The sequence below is a fragment of the Parus major genome, chromosome 3 (assembly GCF_001522545.3).
Source record: "Parus major isolate Abel chromosome 3, Parus_major1.1, whole genome shotgun sequence".
Taxonomy (NCBI): Eukaryota; Metazoa; Chordata; class Aves; order Passeriformes; family Paridae; genus Parus; species Parus major.
In genome coordinates this window covers 44,157,416-44,183,604 of record NC_031770.1, presented here as the reverse complement: position 1 = coordinate 44,183,604, position 26,189 = coordinate 44,157,416, and the positions used below count along the sequence as shown (strand labels likewise).

At 39.0% G+C, this 26,189-nt stretch overlaps 2 protein-coding genes across 19 annotated transcripts in view; one reads left to right on the top strand and one right to left on the bottom strand.

The window, feature by feature from the left end:
• Positions 1-1,952: 1,952 nt before the first annotated feature.
• Positions 1,953-17,786, top strand: B3GALNT2 (beta-1,3-N-acetylgalactosaminyltransferase 2; the record flags this gene model as incomplete). The annotated part of the gene is made up of 11 exons (XM_033512917.1): positions 1,953-2,140; positions 3,425-3,525; positions 4,590-4,783; positions 5,787-5,882; positions 10,343-10,453; positions 11,219-11,297; positions 12,447-12,630; positions 14,195-14,320; positions 16,361-16,520; positions 16,938-16,994; positions 17,358-17,786. Coding segments are annotated over 11 exons (1,431 nt in total), but the record flags the coding sequence as incomplete, so codon positions are not given.
• A 682-nt stretch (positions 17,787-18,468) lies between these two features.
• The window catches only part of GGPS1 (geranylgeranyl diphosphate synthase 1), a 50,215-nt gene continuing 42,494 nt past the window's right edge, over positions 18,469-26,189 (bottom strand). For 11 of the 18 annotated variants that reach the window (XM_033512669.1, XM_033512667.1, XM_033512672.1 and 8 more), the window contains 10 exons: positions 24,788-24,864; positions 24,447-24,542; positions 23,760-23,824; positions 23,614-23,678; positions 23,009-23,161; positions 22,120-22,273; positions 21,570-21,638; positions 20,476-20,535; positions 19,092-19,183; positions 18,469-18,834 (listed from right to left, as the gene is read on the bottom strand). In XM_033512669.1, coding sequence (XP_033368560.1) covers positions 18,742-18,834; positions 19,092-19,183; positions 20,476-20,535; positions 21,570-21,638; positions 22,120-22,273; positions 23,009-23,161; positions 23,614-23,678; positions 23,760-23,824; positions 24,447-24,542; positions 24,788-24,864 — 924 coding nt within the window. In that variant the 3' untranslated portion in view covers positions 18,469-18,741. Of the gene's footprint in view, positions 18,835-19,091; positions 19,184-20,475; positions 20,536-20,637; positions 20,706-21,552; positions 21,639-22,119; positions 22,279-23,008; positions 23,162-23,613; positions 23,679-23,759; positions 23,825-24,446; positions 24,543-24,787; positions 24,865-26,189 lie in introns of those variants that run through there. The other 7 variants (XM_033512671.1, XM_033512668.1, XR_004496352.1 and 4 more) reach the window with 7 other exon arrangements.

Here is a 26,189-nt window from a genome sequence, read left to right as displayed (position 1 = left end):
ATACATCTGTCCCATGAATCTCTGCTGTCTTGGAGAACTGGTGATTCTTGGCTATATAATGATCTATGAGGACATACAGAGCCTCTGGATAAATGATATTTACTAGCATAAAGGAAAACTAAATTGGTATTTCGATTGAACAGTGTGTTTGACTTACAAGTTTCTTCAGATGTTACATAGGGCACTAGGTTTGCTGTTCTGTAGCAAACAAATAATATTACTAATTCTCACCAGCAGTTCAATCACGGTTGTTGTAAGAGGTCCAACAGTTGACTTCAGTGAAAAAAATGAAGAATGGAACTAATGGCTCATTGTTTGGAATTTTAAGTTGTCCTGAGCCTAAGTTGATGAAAGCTTCTCTTAATAGGTTAATGTTCAACTTAAGTAAATGATACTCTTGTAGCTGTTTTCAGTACAGATTAATTGAAGTAGTGGAACTTCACTTTCTTGTAGAAAAATCAGTGTTTACATACTTAGAAGTAAAATATTCAGTGGGAAATAGCCTGGGAAAGGTTTACCTGTGGAAACACCACTTTCTAGTTTTTCTGCTTTTGCATTTTTCTGAAAACCAATTCCAGAGCAGTTTTATTTGGCTTTTGGAGTCAGGGCTATTTTTAATAGCCCTAAAGAACAGCAACAAAAGTTCTGAAAACTTGATGTTGATTCAACATGGAACAGAACAAGGTCAAGGCCTCTGCTCTGCATGCTGAACACTGACAGTGGGGATATAAGGCTAGATGGATGTCTGGTGGGATTTGGCACAGCAATTTTTGTGGCAGATGCTGTGAGGTCCTAGGTTAGAGAGCAGTGTAAAATAACCCATCTATTCAGCTTCAAAGTGGAGAAAGGGGATGCTGGTACAGAAGGTAGAGTCTGGATAATAATTCAGCTCCTTCTAGTGGGAGTTTACAATACAGACTTGGCAGTATGTTTAGTCTCCTAATTAGATTAGAAAAAATCTTGTCTATGCTATATGCAGTAGTTTAAAGTGCACTCAGATTTCTTTATCTGCAGCCCAATGAAAAACATAGTCAGATGAGAGGGAAGCAATCCTTTGCTAAAACTAAATGCAAATCTGTATTAACTCTAGGATGTCTGATAGATTAAACTAAGCAAATTCACTTTAGCTACTTGTCTGACTGTTTACAGGCTCTAAATCAGAGCTTCTCAGGTCTCTATCCGGTCATAATCCTGCTGGAAATCAAGTCCAGGTTTCGTGATCTCTAAATTAAAACAGCACAAGCTAAATCCTGGATTACAAGTATTGGCAGTGGCATCCAGCTTTGAATAAAGCCAGAGCTTTAGTCCCTGTGTAGGGACGTAGCATTCTGTGTGAAGGCAGACTGGTGTTCCACTTCAAAGGGTTAGAAACAATAGGCCTTGAGATCCCGCACTGACATTGGGAGGCAGAAAGGTAAAGTTGTGCCAGCATCTTTAGAAAGAAGGGGGGAAATGGGCATGTTAGTGAAGGTTTTGGCGTATTGAAAATGTTTCTCTGATTCCGAACCAAGAATGTGAAAGTAATCCTGCTGTTTGTTTTTAGTGTTTCAGTTCTCTTGCTTTTAGATGTCCTTTAATCACAGGATTTTGGAATAGTTTTGGTTGAGGGGACCTTAAAGATCATCTAATTTCAATTGCCCTGCCATGGGCAGGGATGACTCCCACCAGACCAGGTTGCTCAAAGCTCCATCCTACCTAACCTTGAATGCTTCCTGGGATGAGTCAGACACAACTTCTTTGGGCGATCTTTGCCAGTGTTTTACCATGCTCTGAGTAAAGAATTTCTTCCCAATATCTAATCTCAGTCTCCCCTATTTTAATTTAAAACCTTTTCCCCTTGTCCCATCACTATCTGCATTGCAAAAAATGGCTCCCCCTCCATTTTGTAAGCCCCTTTTAAGTACTGGAAGGCTGGAATTTTAATTATTGCTTGCAACTCAGGCTTGTGGTAATATGTGCATAAAGTAAATATTTGTTACTTTCTACTTCTAGGTCCACTGTCCTTCTTTCCTCAGTGGAAGCTGAAACATTATGATGTTATTGTAGGTGTTTTGTCAGCTCGACACAATCATGAGCTACGCAGTGTTATAAGGAACACTTGGGTCAAGCACCTGAAGCAACATCCTGCCCTGAACCAACGGTAACCTCCACTGTTTTGTAGTTTGGGCCTGGGGGACAGGGTTGAAATACCTTGATATAGTAGTGCTGAAATATCTTGATTTAATATTTTTTCTTTTGAAGTATTTCCTAGTTTATTTGTTTGTTTGTTTTTGAGCATCTTGTACTCTGATAGATTTTTTTTAAAGTCTGCTTGATAGTATATAAGAATACTTACTGCCTTGGGCTGTAACTACTTTTTATACACTGCTCTTTGCTTTTGCAATTACTTGCCACTGTTCATTAGTGATGTATAAGCCTTCCTCTTTTTTGTGTTGCAATGTATGGTGTGCAGCTGGAATCCTCAGTAATCCAGGATTCTTGAAGGCAGGCAGGATCTCATGTGGCAAGAGAATCACCAAAACTCTTGCAAACAGCCTCAACTCTAAAGTTCAGGTTTATTTCCCACTGAACCAGGTGCACCATACTGCTGCAGTGTGAGTGGCCCTTCCTGATTGCTTGCACAGACCTGACGTGTACACACAGGTCTGATTTTGCTGAGAAGCTCTGCTGCAGTTCATCCCTGGAAATGCTGCCAATCCTCACACCTTGGTACCTGCCTTGCATTGAAAGCATTTTCTGTTCCCATATTTGGTGTCAACATGCAGCCTGGAGTGCAGCATATGACCTTTTATATTATGACCTTAAATTATGACCTTTCATAGCTTATGTGGAGTTCTGGGAAGACATTCAGCTGGTAGGTGAAAGGATAGGTTAAGGTGGATCCTTGCTCTTTGTACTACTTGGTGTCTCCCTACTATGGAATAACTGTGATTAGAGCTGGAGAGGAACCTCTTGTTTTGCTACAACCCAAAGTTGAAATATTTCATTGTACCAGATAGCCCAGAATCCTTGGTCCTCCTTTGATGTTATGTGACTTTTTTCTTACTGGTTTTTTCATTGACTTTTGAATGCCTAGTATTTAAACGATCTCGAATTTAGTAACAAACCCAGGCCAGGAGGGGCAGGTCTCTGGGATCCTTCAGTGTTGCCTTAGGTCTTTTTTCCTGTTTAGTGTGCTGGCTGTCTTGAATCTCATTTCTAGCTGCCAATCTTCTTGTGATCTCAAAATGTAAAATGTTAATGTGGATTTGGAATTGAGCTCCTACAAGGGGATTCATGTGGTTGCTCTGCATACCAACTGTCATTTTTAAGAGGTTCAAAATCTTAACCCTGTGAAAGACAGGCCATGGTGATAAAATTGAGTTTATTGAAGATGGAGGGAGGAGGGAAGAGAACTGGTGTTAATAAAAGCAAATTATTTTAGTGTCCTTGTGAAGTTTATAATAGGTGCGCATGGTTGTGCTGTGCCAGTGAAGGACAGAGAAGACCCCTACTCCTGCAAACTTCTGAACATCAGTAACCCAGGTATGGAAGTTAACTTTTAAAAATCTTGTGGTCTGAGCTACAGCTAATCATATTTTCTGAGAGTAGTTTTGGGTGTTTGAGACAGCTAGTCTTGAAAACAAGTATCTCCTAGAACTTGTTGCACAGCCTTTCTGTAAGTACCTTGTGCAGGCCAGAAAGGGAGAGATATTTGGGCATGTGAAGGTGAGGCCATTGACTTTGAACGGATTTGCATTTCTCTTGTGTCACCAGACAGTCTCTCCCATATGACATACATTTTTACTTGATCTGTGTGTTAAATGAAGTTGGAGAGAGAAAAAATGACCTGGCATAGTGCAAATGTGAAGAAAATAGCAAGGTGACAGTCTTGAGTGTCAGATGGACTTCTCTGGTGACAAAGTGAATCCTCTAAGCAAGTCTGGCTGATGGGTTTTTCAGATTCTGCTTTAGAAAGAAAATAATCAAGAAATTTAAAACGGGGGAAAAAATTAAATGCCATACAAAAATTCCTAACTAAAATTACCTTTTGGATTTTATTTCATTTTTGCTCTTTAACACACGTTAACTAAGAGCTGCTAGGCACCTGAGCCATGATTCAACACAAAATGTAACTTCTGTTGCTTTCTCTTTGAATGACAACATCCACTTTTCCCGAGTATAAATGGTACCTCAGGGCTTAGGTAGGCAATAATGCCAAAAAGCAGGCAGCTGAATTGAATGGAGGTATGTGCCATTTTGATACATGAATAATTATTTTATTATGCTAATATGCAGGTATTCATCCAGTCAAATAGCATTTTTGTCTTCCTGCTGTGGATTTATTCTGTTTCTAATATTTTCCCTATGGATATGTAGGCACTGAGTTGCAACTGCTATTAGCCTGCAGATTGCTGTATCACTGAATTTTTTTTTGCTGCAGTCTGCAGCCCATTGTATTTTCTTCTACTCCAGTGTTTGATTATCCTTGTGCACTTGTGAGCTGTGCTAATTTACCAGAATGCTTTGCATGTAGGCAGTGTGCTTTGTGTGTATCCAGGAGCCATGAGCTTTTCTCGCCTTACCTCTGGCCTTTCCTTTCCCTACAGTTTTGAATCAGGAAATTGAAGCATTCAGTCTCCCTGAGGACATACCTTCTGTGCTGTCTGAGGACAGAATCGTCAGTGTGAACTTTCGTGTACTTTACCCCATTGTCATTACCAGCCTTGGGGTATTTTATGAGGCTGATGGGGTGGGATTCCAGAGGAACATCACTGTAAAGCTGTACCAGGCAGAACATGAGGTAGAGTATTGTAGTTATGTTTTGAAAGGAAGATGTCTCTTTTTTTGTGGATTAAGTTCTTACAGAAGGTGACATGCTTGTGTTGGTGGCTTAGAAGAGAAGTATTTAACTGACAAGTGTATGAATTATATTTTTCTTCTGTTGCATTTTAAATTCTCATGTACGTATACAGAGGTACATCCTGTATGAGGAAAAGATGAAATTCACAAAGTGCTGGGAGTTAATCTACATGCTGTTATGAAAGAGCACTTAGATCTAATTCCAATGCACAATTTTTTGTTTGTATTTGAGGTTCTTAATATTGATAGTTACTAAGGAATAAAAAATAAGCTATGGAATATATTTAAAACATGTGCAGAAACATACATTTGGTGTCTTTAAGCAGAGATGCAGAACAGCTATAATTTCTTGTCTGTCTTCTGGCAAGACCTTTTAAAATTTCTAGATACTGGTATTATTTACTGGTAATAATTGGACTTCATTGATAATTTCCCCCAGTCCAAAGCTATTATGGGTTTGACAGACTAGCTTTGTGATTTGGAGGGAAAATTTTTTTTGAGCAAGATTGTTGCATTTGATATATTACATTTATCTCAACCAATAACTTGATAGGCCAATTTCAAGACTTCTACTTATGCTAGCAGTAGAAAGAATTGTAAGTATGACTTCCATGATGACCTTCCAAGGAGTTTGGTTTATAACAGTCATAATAAAAATTAAGTTATACTGTAATCAAGTTCATGTTTCCTAAATTGTAGATTTTCTAAATGTTCAATGTCTGATGAGTTTATCTGCATTAGCTTTTTACTTCCAGTGAAGGAGAAAAGTTTGTATCATAAGAGAGCTTGGAAAGTGTTTTCCGAAGATTGGAATTTGGCAACGCAGCATCCTTGTGTAATTTGTTATTATCTAAGACCCATTTGATGGCCAGTGTAATACAGAAGCACTTTTAATGTTTGTTTTGGGTTTTTAATTTTAGCTTTTTTCCACCTCTTGTTCACAGGAAGCAATCTTCAGTGCTCGCTTTAGTCCACCAAGCTGTGGAGTGCAGGTGAACAGATTGTGGTACAAGCCAGTAGAGCAGTTTATTTTGCCAGAGGTATGTGTAGTATCAGAACTGTCAGCAGTTCTTTTAAGTCATCTGGACAAACTGACTGATAAAACTGGCCTTTGCTTGAGGCAGAAAAGGGCAAGTGGAAACTTCTAGAATGTTAATTCACAGAATTACAGAATGGATGAGTAGTTGCAGGGATATGCTGAAATCCAGATTTGGATATATGGATATATAATATTTGTTTTACAGAATCTTATTATCACAAGTAGTTATAAAGCATAAGCCTGGAAAATAAAAATTGATAAAAAATTACATTGTCAAATAGTAGCAACTTCAGAAAACTTAACCTATTTCTGATTGAAAACTGTACCTGCTTTGACTCTGTGGGAGAGTTTACCAAAAAATGTGATGCCTCTTTCTCCCTTCTGCTTTATCAGTCATTAGCACACAAGACAGGGAGGGGAGGATGGCACAAATTTCTAGGGAGCAGCTGGAAAAGAGGTTTCTGCATCTGATGTCTTGGGACATAACATCAAGATATTATGTGTTACCTTTGCACAGTGTTATTTGTTTATGGTATAGGGATATGGAACCTACTTGTGACTGTATAGGAAGGAAGGTGATTGAACACAAAAGGAACAGAATATTGTAGGAAAATACTCTGGTGTTTGATGAATGGTTTAATGAATAAAGGTTGGCTCAGAAGGAGAATCCTAGTTAGCAGACCCTCCCAGGTACAGGGAATTGTTCTCAGTGGACCAGTGATCTCTTGATAGATATCTCAGCTACCATTTTAGACAATTTAATTTAAATATTTTCCTGGACTCTTGCCACTATTTCTGCATGTTGTCTTTAGTCTGGGATATTTTATTATTAAAGAAATTGTGTTTCAAAAAAATGAAGCAAATGAAGATTGAAGAGGGAAGAGAGGACAATTTGGGCCAGTTTATTCCCTGATTTATTCCCCTGGCTCTACACTAATGAATGCATTTGGAAATCTGTTAATTTCAAGGGGAATCTGCAGCTGGCTGATTGGTTTATCATCTTAGACTGTGTTTACTGAATGCTGTGTAAGTCGTAGTGTTGGCAGGAGACCTTTCAGGTTAGCAGACCACTTGCAGTATTTTGTGCATATTTTGGCAATCTAATTTCATACTAAAATGATTAAGGGTTTATTTTACATTTTTAAAAAGAATATTGGTTACCCAGTAATTTGGTAGTCTATCATGTGAGCCTTTTCCCTGTAAGACTTTGTTTTGAGATGCTAAAATTCCAGGCAGTTGTAATTTTGCTATAAAAGGCTGCAATTTTCCTGAGAGGCAGATGGGAAGTATTTCCTTGAGAGAGAGAATATTAGTATTCATATATTTCTTTGTGTGGGCTTCCTTAGTCTGATGTGTGTCATGCGCTGAATGCTTACAGGGTAACACGATGTTTCTAACGTAGATGAATAGGGCTTATGCACAGCATGCAGTCTCCTGTGATGCTCAGGATGCTGAAGCATACACGATGATTCAGAGGAGGTGGCAATGCCCACGTGTTCCTGTCTGCTTGTTTAAGAGCACTAAATTTAGTGAACTGTTTAATTGTTATAGGATGGTGTCTGAGACAGCATCTATTCTCTGTCTTTCCACCTTGAAGAAGTAATGGATTGTACAGACTGCTGAAGAGCTTCATTCATCTTCCAGCTGAAGTGCTGCTCTTTCTGCTCGTCTTGGGGAAAGGAAAGGAAATGCACTATTAGAATAAGCATCTGGCAGGCCAGATTGTGAGAGACAGGATCGATCATTCAGCTTTGGAACGACTGAAAGCGCAGAGCAGCAGAAGCGCCAGCAGATAACTAAAACACACAGGGCTCTTACAGACAAGTCTTAGCAACGCGCTTATTTTGTCAAAAAGCTGTGGGCCACTCGCATGAAGATGGGGCTCTGTACTGCACATACTCTGTGTTACTAATGGGGAATAGTTGGAGGAACAAAAAGCCACAGCAGTGTTCAGCATTAGGAAAGGAGTTTGGCAGGGCTGCATTATGTCAGTTCACCTGTTCGGTATTCACTGTAAATGCCACTGCGCTCTGGCAGCAACAAGGCTGGAATTTAAATGGGGAAAAAAACAGATGATGTAGTCTCAGGTGTGCCACTAATGTTTTTGCTCTAAGCATTTTCAGGCCTCAGCTTTCATTAAGTGGCTTACAGTAAGAATAGCTGAAGGCTAAAGTCATTAGAAAATTTGCTTACAAGTCTCTCAACCTGGAAAATAATGATCATTTGCAGCCTTAGGATGCCTTACACTGAGGTTTACAAGACCCCTGGTACATTTGAAGTCAGTATCAGTAATAGTCAGTGGTGAGATTTGTAATGTTTCTGCTTGCTGGGGCATGAAAGGACTCCCTTGTTCCTAAAGGACTCTCCCGTTCACTAAACAACTTTCCAAAGGTTGTGTCTATGAACAGGACACTGAAGTGTGATTAGAGCCCAATCACTACAGTAAAAAACATTGTAATGGGAGATGACAGTCACTGCAAAAAGAAAAATTGAGCCACTAGAAGAAGTCTTAATATTGGTCCATTTATTTTGATAACTGAGAAATAATTAAACAAACAACAGAGAGCTGAATGTGAGTCAGCAGTGCCGTGGCAGCCAGGAGGGCCAGCCATGTCCTCATGCTGCATTCAGGCACAGCATCCTCAGCCAGGCAAGGGAGGGATTGTCCCGCTCTGCTCTGAGCTGGGGCAGCCTCACCTCGAGTGCTGGTGGCAGTTTTGGGTGCCACAATATAAGAAAGACATTGAACTGTTCAAGAGTGTCCAAAGGAGGGCAATGAAGATGGTGAAGGAGGAGCTCCATGTGAGGAGCTGCTGAGGTCACTTGGTCTGTCCAGCCTGGAGGAGACCGAGGGGAGACCTCAGTGCAGTTACAGCTTCCTCCTGAGGTGAAGTGGAGGGGCAAACACTGATCTCTCCTCTGTGGTGACCAGGGGCAGAACCAGAGGGAATGGCCTGAAGTTGTGTCAGGGGAGGTTTTGGCTGGACATTAGAAAAAGGTTCTTTACTCAGAGGGTGGTTGGGCACAGGAACAGGATCCCCGGGAAAGTGGTCACAGCACCAAGCCAAGGCTTCAAGAAGAGTTTGGCCAATGTTTGAAGGCAGAGGGTGTGACTGGGGAATGGTCCTGCAGGGTGAGGAGTTCGATAGGATGATCCTTATGGGTCCCTTCCAATTCAGCTTATTCTGTGATTCTGTGAAACAAGGGGAAGGTATTGAGCATGGAAGTCAGGCTTGAATAAACACTAGTCAGCTTCATTATTAGCTTATAAAGCTGGCATTTTAAATAATAGATGAGAGACTTCTGAAATACACACACAGCTGTCATGAAACACTGAGACTGCAGCAGATGTTAAGACCTGCTTCTAGAGGAAAGCAAAAAAAGTAAGCTGAACTCTAATCTAGACTTACAGGTGTTTCAGTAACTGGAGAATTTTTGGAGAAGGTTTCTAGTGTACAAGTAAGCTAAAAAGGGGACGAGATGAGAGGTTGGTATAAGTAAATAGACTTCCTACAGCAGCAGAGATGCATCTACAAACAAGTTGTTTTTCTGTTCCACACTAACAACCAGTGTGTTTCCTATGAAACTGGGAGAGACAAAATGGAATATGCTCATCTAGGAGTCAGGAGTATAACAACCCTACCTTTTCATAAGGGATAAATTGCTTTAAAAATTTTAAAAAATTAAATTCTACCAATACTCTTGTACAACTTACCACCTATTCCTTTGTATGTTCTATGGGGTCTTCAGTTTAAAGTTGAGATTAAGTCCTTTGAAATTCAAAAGAATTTACACACACACACACACACACACACACACACACACACATATATATATGTAAAACATGGAGTGGCATAACCTAATTTGACAGTTAAAACCAGAAAATTTTGAAATTATTCACTTGCCTTTTTACTCCTTATCAACCAAGATGAGAGGTAAGAATTCTGTCACTCCTGCAGTAGCTTGTGGCACTTCTACTGTGGTAAAGGTGGCCATACTTTTCTTTGAGTTTTGCTGGTGTCAGGATTGAGTCTCTGATCTCTGTTTGGCAGATAATGATAAAAGCTGAACTTGTTTCCAAATCTCTTTTAATGTATTCTCTTTGTAATGTAGGATTTTATATTTGATTTTTGAAAATTCACTTCAGGTCACCTTTAAATGCTATTTTGATGATTTTAGAAAGCCAAAGTCTTTTACACTAGGCTTCTGTTAAAAGTTTAATATAGAGATTCATGATTAGTCTTAAAAGAATGATTATGTGTTGCTGAGTTTCATGGACATGTTTCATTTATGCATAACTTATTTTTATTGATGTATAAGTAAAACATTTATGTGGTGCACCCAAGCTAAATCTTGTGTGAAGTTGACTCCTTTAAAATAATTTTAAAGAGCCCAAACTGTTTGGCTTCCATTTTTTAAGTCTTTGTATACCTGCATAACAGTGTTTTGCTCTCTTACCAGAGTTTTGAAGGTACTATTGTATGGGAGAGCCAGGATCTTCAGGGCTTGGTTTCAAGAAATCTTCATAGAGTGATGGTGAATGATGGAGGAGGTGTTTTCAGAGTCATTACAGTGAGTCGAGTCCCCTCGTCTTCCTTTCCACCATGTTTCTATTTTTCCTATAAGTATTGAGAATTTAGCATTTTACTTTCCTGTGCTTCTCTGTGTAAATCATTAATTCAGTTGGCTTTATCCTTTTGTCTCAAAAGAGAAGTTTTGCTTTGCCTTCTTGCAAAAAAAATATGCTTGCAAGTGGCATTTTATTTTGAGGAGAATAAAGCTCTCATTGTCAGATGTGAAGCAGTATCAGTATATCAGAGATGGCAAAATGTGGGTCAAAAATCCTGTGCTAAAATCCCAGTTTATGGGAGAAAGTCTGGTAATTTGCTTTTTGGCAGTGTGTCTCTTTTCGTGTCAATTGCTTGCCTAAACATCCTGTGTCGTCGTAATTTAGCCAGAATAATTTTGCATTTTACTGTCAACTTCAAAACTAGTTTTCTGAAAGTTTCAGTGCTGCTGCTAGTTTTGGGTGAAACTTTAAAAAAAATGCCACCAAACTTCAGTTAAAAATCTTAGTCTAAGCCTTTCACGGCGCATTGTGTGATTCTTGGGGTGGTCCTGCGCAGGACCAGGAGCTGGACATCAGTAATTGTTGTGGGTCCCTTCCAGCTCGGGATGTTCTGATTCTGGGATTATGCAGGTGCCTAAACCAGCAGAGCTTTAAATTAATTTCATTATTAGTTGCCAGGAAAGTTCACACCTTAAAATGAGAGGGTAAACACATCAATAAGGACAGATGATTTAATCTATCCATTTCCATTAATCTGTTCCTAACAGGCAGGGGAAGGGTCACTGCCACATGAACTCTCAGAAGGTGTGGAGGGAATAGCAGGTGGTTTTATCTACACTATTCAAGGTAAGTCCACAAAACATAGCATGACACTTGATGTTATGGTAAAGCTGGTAATTTCAATTACACTTCCGAGTATAATTTGTGCTGCCTCCATGAACTTAGTCACCCTAGGTTTTCTTTTAATAGAAACGTTTTCTTCCTGTCTCTTTTGTGCTTAAAGTCAATGTCCTGATGTGGTTGCTTTGCTTGCCTTTTGTCAGCCACTCCCTTGCATCCCTTTGTCTTTTTATCCAGACTCTCTTCTTGGTTTTTTGTTATCCAAAATCAAGTTAAAAAATGTCATGCAATGAAATCTTTCCCTGATATTTTTGACACTTCTTTCCAGTTCTGCTGCAGTTAGAGGTGCTGTACACAATGTTTAATATGGACAAGCAGTTTCCATCCTGTTGTTGCTCTTTTGCACCTTTTTCAGCAGAATGTTCAGAGATTTCATAGGAGCCATTTCTAATTTCTAAGATTTTGGCTACACATTGCTGGAGTCAATGTGTTCTTTTTGGTCCATTAAAGCCAATATAAGCAGTGGTTTTGAGAGTGTTCTGGCTGTGTTTTTGTAGCTAGGCCTGGCAGATATAATTGGGCAGAGCCTGAATTGAGGTGTGTGCTAAAGCCCTTTCATCTTCTTGGTGAAACCACAAACTACCACCTTATCTGCAGTATATTTTTAGCTTTTACCTGCAGTTATGTGAGGTGGTTCAGCAGGGGCCGTCTGTGCTACATCAAAGCAATGCCTATTTGATTATACAGCATTGTTTGTTCCTGTGTTTATTTTTTTATGCTAGGTACATATACTTAGGAGTAATTGACAGTGGCCTTTTTACTCTACAGGTAAGAGTAATAGAGAAGTCCCAGACTGTTCCTTATATTAAGGAACCTTAAAGAGTTTAATTATTTTATTACTGAAAAGGAAGAGAATACCTTTTTACTTTAAACTTTCAGTGTCAGACCTTACACAAAAATATATTTCTTTGTAGTTCTGCAACTTTTACCATTTTGTAGAAATTTTAAAATTAAGTACAGGATTTTCATAACCCCATTAATTTGAATGCTTCTTCAGATTAATTTTGTCAATGTGTGCGCTGTATGATCCAGGAGAAATGTGAAATAATATGTAGATATGCATCTTTGTTTAATAATGGGTGCTGTTTCTTTCAGAAGGTGATGCTCTTTTAAAAAGCCTCCATACTCGCCCAGAAAGGTTTACAAGTCACATTAAAAACCTTGAGAAAGAAGATGCTTTATTGAAGGAAGAAAGCAGTACCTATGATGACATTGTTTTTGTGGATGTGATTGACACTTACAGAAACGTTCCCTCCAAATTGCTGAACTTCTACCGATGGTAAGTTCAAAAGAAAGTATTTCCTTATTTTCTCTTAGGAATGGTGCTGTTTGGAGGGCAAGATGATTCAGCAGATTATGTTATTTTATAGGTTCCATGAAACACATTCCTTTTGTGATTTACTTCATTAAGTTGCGTTTCTCTCTTACAATTTTGGGTGCATGTAGTGAGTAAAGTGGCAGTGCCTGTAGTTTTTTTGAATGCTGGCCCTTGGTGCCCCAAATCAGCACAAGCTGGCAAGACAGGCTTCTGCTCTAAGAGTCCAGGTGTAAAAAATTGCATTTCTCCATGTCATTTCTTTTCTAGTATCTAACTGAAAACTAGCAGTTTTAGTATTTGAAAGGATGTCTTTTGGCCAGTTAGTGCACATACTCAGTGTTTTGGTTTGTGGCCATTGCTGCAGTCCCATAATCATCTTGATGGGCCTTTGCTGCACTCTCCACCCAGTGTGGCTGTATCCCTCTTGTACTGAGGAGTCCGAGACTGCACATCTGTCGTCCAGATGTGGCCACACCAGTGCTGAGTGGAGGGGAAGGGTTGGAAGCTTCTGTACAGGGAGGACAGAAGGCTGACAGGAAGAATTTTCATAGTGTAATGCATTGTGTGTGGTGAATCTGAATGGTAGTTAAGTTTCTATCTCTAATTTGCAGTGATTTCTGTTACTCTGAGACAACTGTTTCAGTTAATTGATGCTGCTGTGGAGTAAGAAATACAGTTGACAGTTGTAATTTAGCCAAAATTCAGTTTAATTGCTTGCAAGATTATGCACTTACTTCACAAACTCCATAGCTATGAATGTAACTGAAAAACTGAACCATGCTTTCTGTTCTAAAAGCAGGTTTGCACGTCAAGATTTAGATCTTTGTGACAATTTCTTACAGATTAGCAGTTTTTCAAGATTTAGTAATAAAATGCTTTTAAATATACCTTTCTTGTTGTAAGGAGTTACCCTTACAAACATTTGTAACCAACCCAGCTATGATCCCTAGAATCTTAAGCTTTTTTGGTAAATTTATGCATGTCACATTCAGCCATTTCAGACAGTTAAAGATAACATTTTTCCTATCTGAAGGGTGCATTTACAGAGAAAGAGTAAGTACAGAGTTGTTTCCACAGATGTTTTTTACCACCTACAGCTTCCTCATTGCCCTTGAACTGACTGTCTTGTCCTGAAAGTAGGCCACTGATGTGTAGCCAGTGGCTTTTAGCAGCTGTGATGCCGTCCCTGCATCAGGGATTCATATCCTTCTGAGGTCAATACTGCTTAAGATGGTTTCATTAGTAAATCCACTATCTGTCCTAGAGAACAAAACTTCAAATTTGTTTTCTTCTGCTCATACAAAAGTCCATGTTGTAAGATCATCATAGGGTACAGCTCCATCTCCATTGAAGGACAAGCAATCAGCCTTGGTTGACAGAGAAAACATTTAGAAGTCAAGGGTGGGAAAGACATTCCTTCCCTTTTGCTTCTCCCCCTGCATCCCAAAAAAACCCTTGCAGAGCATACTGTCTGTAGTTTGTCGTGTGCAGCTCAGCATCTCATCACTTTTCTTTTTGGCTACAGGACAGTTGAATCAACAAGTTTTGACCTGTTGCTGAAGACGGATGATGACTGTTACATTGATTTGGAAGCTGTTTTTAACAGGATAATGCAGAAAAAATTGGACAGGCCAAATATTTGGTGGGGAAAGTAAGTTGTCTTTTAGAATTATCTTTAAGAGATAGATACCATTTCTTTAGAATATGGTTCAGTGACTTAGGTGTGTTTCCATGTGGGTTCCCCTCCTATGCCTAAGGAAGCTAATTGTAAAAAGCAGGACTTCTGTATGTTAGAACTTTGAATGTCAGAATCAGAAATCAGTCCTTTACAAGAACTTTCCAGAGTATGCCTTTAGAATGATTTAAACTTGCTGAATATCTTACCTGGTTTTAAAATGTGTTGTATTATAGACATCTTTGTTGTGGTACTTGAGTAATTAAGAATTTTCCAGCAATTACAGTGAAGTTAAAAGGAAAGTACATACTACAGAACTACAAATACTACTTTTTGTGATGTGATTTTTCTGGTGGGCTTGAGGAAGTGGGATAAAAAGAAGAAACAAAGTTTTGGTTATGGTTTACACTTTATTGTAACATCTGTGAATTTCAGGCATTGCTACCCATTTCTGCTGTTCAGAATAGCAGATCTGAATAATAAATTGAGTGAACTTCCCCAGCCTGTATTACAATTGTGAATAACCACAGTGATCCAAATAGCCCATATCTTCCCTTCCATCCATGGAATGCATTGCAGCTCTGGTATGACATCCAGTATAGCAGAAACTCTATGCTAATACAGCATTCAATATAGCATAGTGGTACAGTGTGTCTTCATGTTGCCCTCTGCTCATTGAAGAACAGCAGGCCTTTGCTTCTTTGTTTCACAAACCTGGTCCTGCCTGTTGCTTACTCATAAAGTGATTTAATAAGGTGTGTGGTCAAGTGGGTGAAACAGTTGGTTGTCTTGTGATTATCTCAAAGATCTGTATCAGTGACATCTTTGAGTGTAAATTCTTTAATAGTCTCAGTCTTCAGGTCTGGCAAATGATGTGTAGGGAACAGCACAGAAATAACCAGGAAAGTGTAAAATCATTATCAAAGCAGATGTTTCTCAGTCTGGAGGGGGTTAAACCCTTTATGCTGTGATTCCACAGTGGAAGATACTGGGTCTAAAGTAAATTCAGGTATCAGCTGAGACTTCTATTTACTTTGTGCTTTAAGATGTCAGCTTCAGTTGAGAACGGGCAGAATCTGATAACACATCTGCCACTCAGCTGTAATTAATTCCTCCTTTTTGGGGCTGTTGTCTGAGGTGACAGTTCTTGGTAGCTCACTCAAGCTTTCAGCTGCTTGTGCTCATGACTGGAAATCATCAATACTGAACCTCTTTGTAAAACAGGAGCGAGGAGACCCTGCTGCATTGACACAGTTACGTCTCTTAGCTGTGAGTGCATGAGGTATTTGTGAGGCCAGAGAAGTGCAGCAGCAGCTTGCTCCCAAACAGGAAAAGCAGGATGCTTCTCGGTGCCTCACTCAGCATTTGACAGGGTCCATAGCTCCGCCACGCTGGGAGCGTGTGGGGAGATGATGCTGACAGAGACTGCTTCCTGCAGGCCTCGAGGAGTGCATAAAGCCTTCCTTAGAGAACACCACTGGCCAGGAAGAGTTTTTTTTTGTAATTCAGTGATGGCAGCCTTTGAACATCTCCTTTGTTGAGATTAATTTGGAAAACAGCTTAGAGAAGGTACTGCTTCCTGATTTTTAAGCAGCCACTAGTTTTAACAGGAAAATGGGTTGCATAACATTGCTGTCTGCATCCCTGCTGGAGGCACTGCCTTTGTGTCATGTTGATTAACCACAGGGATTAATTAGCAAGACACAGATGCCCCTGTTAGAAACTAGGTAAGGCTAGTTCAAAACCCAACAGCAAGGTGCAGACACTGCAGACCTGACTGTCAATGTTGCTTTTGTTTCTGTTTTGAAAACTTTCTCTTATTATCCAAGATTGAGACCAAACAACAGTTACAATTTTAGCTTTATGCCTTAGAGAAATAAGACTAGGAACTATAATTAGGATCACCTACTTCTTCCTCTCAGTCATTTGTTATCAGTATTATTTCAGTTGTTATCAATGTTCATAGGTTCCACAGAGAGCTCTCTATAAACATCTCATGTCTGACATGGTCTTCAGTTTCAGACTAAATTGGGCAGTTGATCGAACTGGGAAATGGCAAGAACTGGAGTATCCAAGTCCTGCATACCCAGCCTTTGCTTGTGGGTCTGGCTATGTCATCTCCAAAGACATTGTGCAGTGGCTGGCAAGCAACTCTGAAAGATTAAAAACGTACCAGGTAATAAAGACTGGTTCAGTTTTTCTGTGTTCAAGTGGTCTGGGGAACAGCATGCACTGGGTGAGTCAGAAAGAACATTGCTCAAGTGTTAGTGTTGGGCTCTCCTGGCTAATGTGGGCTTTTGCCGTAGTTTTGGTTGCTATGCTCAGTGCCTATTCTAGGTCAAAGCACAGATGTTTTGGACTGAGAACCTCTGAAGCTGTAATCTTGTTTTTTATACTCTGTTTTTGTAAGAACAGTGTATTATCATGGGGAAGGTGGGAGGATTATTTTAACACCTCTGCAGTAGTCCGGTGTAGGTTTTTAGTAACCATTCTTTACTGCTGGTAGATGATGCAACTTATTCCAGGTCACAGTCATGCTTTGTGCTTTGTTAGTGCTCGTATCTGTATGTTTTGTTCTGATGTGTCATCTCAGGGTGAAGATGTGAGCATGGGCATCTGGATGGCAGCTGTAGGACCCAAGCGATATCAGGTAAGTCTGAAGGAATTGTCTGACCTTACAGAAAGAGGACATGCCTGCTGTCCCAAGTAGCATAAAACAGGATGAATGTTTTTTCTTTAAAAAGGAATTTAAATAACCATTGAACTAAAAATCCAGAAGAAAAAAAATCTTTTAAAATGTGTTTAAAAGAAAAACCACAAAACTGCCACAAAGCACCTGCAGACTCCATCCCTACCCCCAAGTTCTCTGAACGGGTCTAGCAGATCAGTTGGGGACCATTGTGTGCAACGTTTGTTACTAGAAACAATAACCACCTGATTCTTGGAAGTGAAGATTGTTGGAGAGTACATACTTTCTAAGAAAACCTGTTGAAATGGTTCTCTCTCTTAACAGGATGGTCTCTGGCTGTGTGAGAAGACATGTGAGAGTGGCATGCTGTCTTCCCCCCAGTACTCTCCCCAGGAACTGGGAGAGCTCTGGAGATTAAAGGAGCTGTGTGGAGATCCATGTAGATGTGAGGAAAGATGATGGACTTGCCTTGGAAAACAGAGTAGTGTATAATGATCATGGAAAAGTGTACATTTGGATTCATTCATGGAATAAGAAATATTAAGGTAACTTTTAATGTTGGGTTTCAACTAAAGTATAACAATATTTGCACATCCCTTTTGATAATCACGAGTGGACTGATACTATTTGTTTTCTATAGTATAGATGTTGATCAGACAAAAACCAAAATGTTCAATATTAAAAAAAAAATAATTCTTTTTATAAAAAGTCAAAGACCTACTTGTAATTAATAAATGCACATAAGAATGCCAACTAGCCTGTCTTTTGTAAATTAAAGCACTACTGATTTGACTCAGTATAGGGCTGTTCCAGGATCCCGTGGAGAGTTGTGGTCAGCACCAGGGCAGCTGCTAAGTCTTGCTGCAGCAGGTTCTGTGCTGTCTAAGGAGTTGCCCTCATCTGTGCAGGGATGGGGACAGCAATGGGGGCCAGGATTTATGATCAGTTTGTTTATACCACTGTCATTTAGATAGAAATAAAATCAGGGTTTGCTTATACCGAATCTTCAAGTACTGCAAAGTTGGCCTGATTTAGGAGGGATTTCTGAGAGCTCACTGTGTTACTAGATTGGAATCTGAGGTTACACAAGTGAAAGTAAAATAAGATCAAAGAACAGCATGCATAAGATTATAACATAAATAGCAATGCCTTGCAGTGTGCTGAGAACTTCTTTATAATGTGGTATGTTAATACTGTAGGGTAGCAGAAAGGTCTGGCAGATTTTGACCCAAATCATCTAAGGTAGATACTTCTAAAATTACTACTGGGTTTTGTTCACTTTAAGGTCAGTGGAAGTAGGTGAAAGCAAAGAGCAGGTGGCCTCTCTAGAGCCACACTAATCTTGTCTTGTCAGCAAAGATATCCCAAGTAAACCCTGTATTTATTTATTTAGTTCAGTAAAACAAATTCTCACCACTGCTGAGGGAAGGCAGTATAAAATTGTGGCAAAAGGGTGACTTTGAGTTTTATTTAATTAAAGCATTTAAGCACTATTTGGTATCTCTCCAGTAGGACAAATGAGCAGATGTTTTCATGAAGGCTGACGATCAAGTTGAGGAGCTGAAAGTACAATTGCACAGTCCTCTGGTGCCACATGTGAAACTCATATTCACCTGTATGTCTGTTCAGGCACGGGCTGTTCGTGTCTCTGTCTCTCTTTTGCAGTTCTGTGTCAGCTTTCCCTTTAGTCCAGCAAGAGAGTCCCTTCTTACCACCGTACTAACACACAGTCTCCACTTTCTATTGAGTAAAACTGCAAAGGCTTTAAGTCATTGTCCAGTTCAACTTCTTTTCCTTCCAACTGGAATAAGAAAGCAAAAAAAAAAAAAAACAACCTAATCAGACTTAAAGTGAAATCCCTTCAAGTAAACCAAATAGCAGACAGTTGCAGTCAGAGAGAATCTGTCATATTACAGGAATGAAATTAGGTCGTAAATTACAGCATGAAGACAGCCTTCCTGAAGTGAAATTAATTTCTTTATATAGTATTTTAGAAACATGCTATGGACCTTTAGCAGCATGAAATATTTTGTTGTTGAATACCCATTTTTAACTCACTTTAGAACTTTCGTAGGACAGTTTCAGTTCCGAACCAGGAATTTTCAATAGTCGATAGAGCAGTCCTTTGACCTTCTGAATAGTCATAGACTCTGTTGAGGGGAGGGAAAGAAAAGTTATTAGAAAAATGCTGCCACTGAGCTGTAGCAAAGTACCAGCATTTCACTTTACTTGCGTATACCATCAGTGAAAGGCTGCATTGCTGCTTCAGTTCTAACACTGCAATGTCTTTGGTACCTGAAATATCTGCTGCTGTCAAGAGGAAAATGGTTTAACCTGTGGTGGTTAGGGCAGGATGTGCTACTACAGATCCCAATACCAAATTAAAGTGTTTTGTTTGTATTTCTACATGCTAAACTAAGTGACCTTTGGGACACACACCAGCTAGGTGCAGACTACTTGCATCTGGCAACTGTTCCTTGCAGTTTTCATTACCAGGAATTGGCTTTCCCAGCACAAGTAAGCAAATGGCACTGTGGAACCAGTGATATTCTTAGGAATGGTATTGAGTTATTAGTCCCAAACACATTGTCAGCAGAGTTGTTTATATTATGAAGTCAGTAATAGGAAGGGGTATTTTTTGTAATGGATCTCGAATGAGTAGATGTAGTTTGTTCCAGAGGTGATACCTGTGTTTGCAATAGATAAACTCAGTATTTTGGTTGAACTTTCACTTCTTTTGAAGCTTTATCTAAAGGCACAGCAATAGCGAGTTATTCCTGTAATACCACACATTGTACTTAGACAAATATTTTTCTATCAAACATTTTTGTAAAAGCTGTATCTATCTGATTTTATGCAACTTGTGGTAATAAATGTGATTTTTATTTTAGACTAAAGCTTGAATACTTCTTTTCTCTCAGACTGCATTATGACACATCTTTCGAAAACATCAGCCCAATTGGGAATGGTCTTAATTCATTTTAGTCTCACTACAGGCACTAAAACTTCAAAAGACAAATTTGATGGAGGTCAGAACTAGATTTCTAACTTCATGTATTAGATACCAGACCTCAGCATCTAGATTTACACACTACGTGGTTGCCTTTTAAGACTTCATGGTCTGGTTACTTGGTTAACACATCCACCAGATTTCATCCCTCTTAACTGGGCTTTAATTGCCTCAGACTCATTAATCATGAAACCAGCAGCAGAGGTCATAAGACAAGCATCAACTTTCCATCTTCAAGTTGGACTGAAAGTAAGTATGAAGGCCAGAAGAGTAATGACTTTTTCAAACATTTTCTTCCTTTGTTATTTCTTTATATGACAGAGGAAAAGCTTTCAGGAGCTGACAAAGACAGAGGCAGCTGCCATTCTTTCATACAGTTATTTGAAAAGGAGCAATGAAACAAATGCTTGAATATAAGCCAAGGCTTCATACCTGGTAGTTTTTTCTCCACTGGTTTTTGTTCAGGTTTCTCAGGACACTTAATTGTCAGAGCTTAAGGAAGAAAGGTGAGGCATTATTGAAAGACTGATAAGCCCTGTTCTGGCAGAAGCATAGTCTTTCTAGTCTGATTTTATTAGAAATTGTTTCCCTTACCTCAGCCTGATCTCAAAAATTAGCAGGTTGCCTGCATCTGAGCAGTTAAGATAGCATTTAGTCATTATCTGAAAAATTAATTAATTAAAATAACCAAGTTTTTATTCATCTTTGGTAAATTATTGTAGAAGTGACTCCCTAATGCTTAAAGATAGGATTTTTTGGTCAAAATGAGTATTTTCGTAAAAATGCTCAATTTCTACTTCATTTTTTAAAAATAAACTGCAGTAGAATGGAAATTGCTTAGTCAGTTTAAAACAGGCTTTTGGTCCTCTCAAAAGCACCATACAAATAGTCTGAAAGGACATTATTAGCCTAATTATTTTACAGAGATTAAAAGACTTATCCTTAAAAAAAGGTTTATATTATGTCTAGCCAACAAGATTCCTCGTTCTATTTAGTCTTCCACCTAAATGCATTCAAATGTTACATTTTAAAATACTATTTTGCCCATGGAGTAAAAAGTTTCAGTTCTTCTATCAACTGAGAAACACAGCTACATGAATTTGCAAGTCCAGGATGTAACCTAGATTAAATATGTAGACAGCCCCAAACCAAAGCTACCCATATTTTTCTTGTCTGTCTTAAAGTTAAGAAGTCATAAAAAAGTTAATATCAGAAAACAGTGCAGTTGTTGAGATTAAAATCTAGGATGTCTTCTGTAAAGAAACTATTCACACTGTCAGAATGGAGTATCAATAGTGTTTGTTCTCTATTAAATCTGAGCTGAGAAAATCCTTTGGCTTGGGTTTAGAGGGGAAATGAGAAGAGAGTACACAGAATCAGGTTTCCAGCCAAACTCACTGAGACAGTTCAGAAAAGCAAAATTACAAGCTGCAACTTTTTCTTCTCCATATACACCCAGGAGACACTAAGCTCATAAAATATTCTAAATGCAGAAGGAACAATTTTGACCATTTCTGGCCTCTTACTCAGGAGCTGGTTTTTCAGAGTCAAAGGCTGTTGTCCCTTCAGTTCTCCTTCTTCAGGTGCTCCATATTCTGTTGGAAGAAAAGTGCACGTAGAACCCTTCAAAGACTAAAACTTGAGCTCTAAAGACCACTGTGGTGCAGGATCAGGCACAGGTTTCCTCAGCACAGACGTGGTAGCTCCTGCACCACGCAGTGCTGCAGACGTGAGTCTTTTTCAGCTGCTGCAGCATTCAGGACGTGGGGGAGCTGCTTAACATTCCCACTGCTGAGAGAGCTACTGCCTGCTCAGCAGCAGTGGGGGAGTGGATGCTCACAGGTGCTGGGGTCTCCAAGGCAGGGAGCCGGAGTTCCTGAGGCAGCAGTGCCCTGAAGGGTGCAGTTCTGTGCAGCCACCCCACAGGAGCAAAAGCCCACTGGCACACAGGCTCGCCAGTGGATGGGCTTTCCACGTGGAAAAAGGACCAAGGGGAAGAGAAATTGAAAACAGACAAACCAGTGCTGCCACAATGCCAGAGGTGAGGAAACACTATTGTACTCTGCTTGTACTTACTAAGACAGAGTGCTTGGTATCTGGGATGGGCAGCAAGAAATTCTTCACTTGGTTTGTTTTTCTCTGGGTTCCAGTGCCCACCAGCTTCTAGCCAGTCCTTTCCAAATATTTTGCGATAATCAAGCTCTGCTCCTCTTCTTTCAGCAGGAAGGATCTGTACTGACACAGGAATGACACATAATTCTATTATAGAACTTTCCAGAGAACAAAATCTAATCAATGCCACGGACTCCTCGGTCTTACGTGGTGTTCAGTATGTTTTAATGCTACCAAGAATCTCACAAACCATGCTCCAAATACTGACTGATCCATATATTCAGTACATTTTAGAGCCATTAGGAGTCTTAAAGCCCCTCTGTGTACTCACTGAGCCATACTTGAGTATCTAAGCAAAGATTTTGCTGTGTATCATGGTGCAAGGATGTTTTCTGTAGCAATGGATCAGATGCTGCTTCTGCTCTCCTTTACAAAAAACATTTGCTGAAAGTTTGACTTGGTGTGGATTATGGTATTTTTCCATTGCAGAAGGCAAATGTTGGTATTGCTGTCACTGAAACAGATCTGACTAAGCTGCTTTTTCTCTTTTTTACTTTTTTTTAAGAGTATGGTTTTTGTTAACAGTCCTCAACTTCAACACAATTCAGGGACTGAGAGAAAACCACCATTGACCCATCTTGTCCAAGTCCCCACTGAGTTACCAATGCTCACAGAGGGGGCTCACTCTTGTAGTCCTACTGACTGCCTCGCTGACAAGGGGATGATGGACTAGTTAGCACTACTTTTCCTGCATCCAAGCAATCCATCATCTTAAAAGAAACTGAAAACAATTCCTCAGGCAGTGATTTAAAGTTTCTGCCAGACTCATGCAATTTGTTGAGATATCACATACCTCACAGTTGTTCAGAACCTCCAACTGACTGATCTTGGCAATAATGAGCTGTATCAGGGTCTCTGGGTTCTTCTCTGTGTCCGCAAAGGGGTTATTGTTACACTGCAGTGCCCGCAAACTTGGCAGTTTATCAAGCTCATTGATAGATGACCACTGAAATGGAAGGGAAGAGACTTTTGAGGAAATACAAAACAGAACTTCATTTCAGAACAATTCCTGATAATACTGACTTTTCATGTACAAAAAACATGACTGGAAAAATTATTTTGATCATCAGAACCAAGTACTTGGATGCTGTTCATTTAGCTAAGGAAAGAACTGCACTCCATTTAATTAAAAACCAAAGCAAACCAAGGAATTAGTCAGAATTTTAAAACATTAGAATTCTGTGAGAGGAATTATGAGGTAGCTGCTATAACATAAATGTGTTTTAACTGTTAAAGAAATGTTTTTACATTTTTTAATTATGCCTCTGTATTGACCAAAGTGTTCATTACCTCAGAATCTTACACATAAAAAGAAAATTTTAAAAAGCAAAACTTCAAGTTACTCTTAACAAAGATGCATTTACTTACAAAATGTGAAACCATCACAATCTAACCTACCTGTGATATTTTATTGTCATTTATTGCAAGGCGTTTTAGTGAGGGAAACATTTTAGTCTTGCATCCTAGGAAAAGAGTAAGAAGACAGTGAAAACTTTAAATAAACAGAATTTTAAAACTATAAATAAATTACTTCTTTTACATACCAAATGCAACATCAGGAAACTGTATAGAAGATATCCCAGTGTTTCTAAGTATTAGCTGTTCTAATCTGAAATTTAATAAATACAATGATCACTGTATGTGGCACAGGAAGTTTTTTTGCAAAGAAATACAACCTAGTTATTTTTTCTTTTCTTTATAAAGATCTTCAGCTTTTGATGTGGTGCAGCATCACTGATAAATGAAAAGCAGCCTCACAGACAGTACCCACAGACTTCAGCAGTGTTCAGGGAATAAAATTTTCAGTGAGTAAGTGCAACAATTTCAAGCTTTCAGAATGGCTCCTGGATTTAAAATGTGTGATTTTCTAAATGATTTTTTTTAAAATAGCTTGTGGCTATTGAAAATCATGGCTGCTGTTTTGGTGTACAGGGAAAGATGATAATTCTGCAAATTAGCAAAATGTGGTAAATCACTTTCATTTCATAAGTGTATAATGAAAACCTAATAACACACAGCTGAAGAATGTGTTATTATACAACAAAAGCAAGATTATATTAAAATAGCTCAACTAAATAATGCAGTTACTCTCCTCAAGAGGGCAAAATGCCTCTACTTCAAGATCTCATGAATCTTTCATGCAACATCAATACTATCATATTTCAGCCAACAAGGACTACAGAGATGAATATGTAGGACAAAGAATTTCCAGCAAATTTGTTTACAGCTACCTGGGGAGCTGTGCTATTAGATGCATCTGATTTCCATCCAGCAACTGGTTGTCTGAAAGGTCTAACAACTTCAGGGTCTGCAGGACATTATCAGGCCTGATACATTGGAAAAAAACAAACACAGAATATTTAAAGTTATTGGCCAATGAAAACACTGTTTTCCTAAGTATATAATGACATGCACACAGTTGTGCACATTTATGAATGTTCTGAAGTACATCACATGAAATTTGCATCAATTATTGTCGTGGTGATATATATATTACAGGAATGTAACTTCATGTTCTACGTAACTTTGTGGTACATTAATGGCTAACAGCTGACTGACTCATGTTACTCACCTTTCCAAAACTGTAATATTATTAGAAGAAAGGTACAACTCTTCAAGTACTGGCCATCCTTGAGCACAAAGAAGAACCTAAGAGCAAAACTTTATTTAATATAACAAAAGATGGGAAAAATATTTCAGAAATTATACTTCATGCAAATTTGCTGTGAACATGTTCAGAACAAGCTGTGGCTCCCCAAACCAGAGGAACAATTATTAAAGATTTCCTAGTCTTCCCTTTCTTCCAGATGGCTCTCCTGTACCTGGATCTACCTGCACAGATGACATCAAAGGGGTTCTGCAATCACAAGACTGTAAGTCCCAGGCTTGTGGCCACCCTCACAGCTGAGACTGGGAACTGAGTGACCTGGAAACTGAGTTAATTTATTCAGTGAGTTGGAGTGACCAGGTTTTCCCTATGATGAGGTGAGGAACTGGCTGTACAAACTATATATATATGTATGCAGAAGTTCCAGAACCAGCTAACACACATATCTCATCACGTCTGACAGAATATTTTTTAATATCTTAATTTATCAGAGCTTGAAGCCTTTTCTGTCTTGGGACTGTGCCAGCCTATAACTCACTAAAAGCCAAGAACTGCATTAATTCAACACACCCTGAAATTTTCAAGTTCTCTAAAGAAAATAAATTCAAAAAGCACTACAAATTGAACAAAGATGCTTTTGTTTTAGATCTTGTGCCCTGAAATTGCATAAAAGATATTCTTTTATTTTAGGCCGTTTTTTTCTTCACAAGAGAAGAAAAAGGAGGTAATTATATTTTTAAAAATAAACACTTATTACAAGGTGATATAAATTGGTGGCATAAAATAGTTCTGTATTGTGAAATTATTCTGCAATTGTGAAAGTGTCAAAAATTGTGCAGTTTTAGCACATGGAGTTTCATAAGCACTGGAACTGATTGCTTTTCTACAAATTTGTGCCTGTGAGTAGCAAATGATTCTTTTTGCTGATTTTTTTTTTCTGGTGTGTATTCTCCAAAATCAAAATAAGTGTGAGCTCACCTTGCTACCCTTTCTTTGGTTGGGAATTTACAGGGGCTCTTTTATTCATCTACATTCCTGTTTTAAGGGAATTAGTAGATAACAAATTATTTTTAAGTCCCTAACCTCTATCCAAAATGTGACTGTAACTGACTAGGGGATTCAGAGTTTCTGAGATGCAAGAACACAGACAGACAGATGTGCAGCAGTCACTGAAAGCTTGTTTATACAGGAAGTGACAAAGGTTACAAGCAGTGGAATTCAGAGATCTGGACAGTCCAACTGTTTTTGTGCACAGCTGACCCCTTCTCCTGTAATCATCCTTGGCACCATTCTCTGTTACAGCTGCACGAGCCCATCTTAGCTGCAGGTCTGTATAACTGACTCAGACACCATGCCAAGGGTAAAC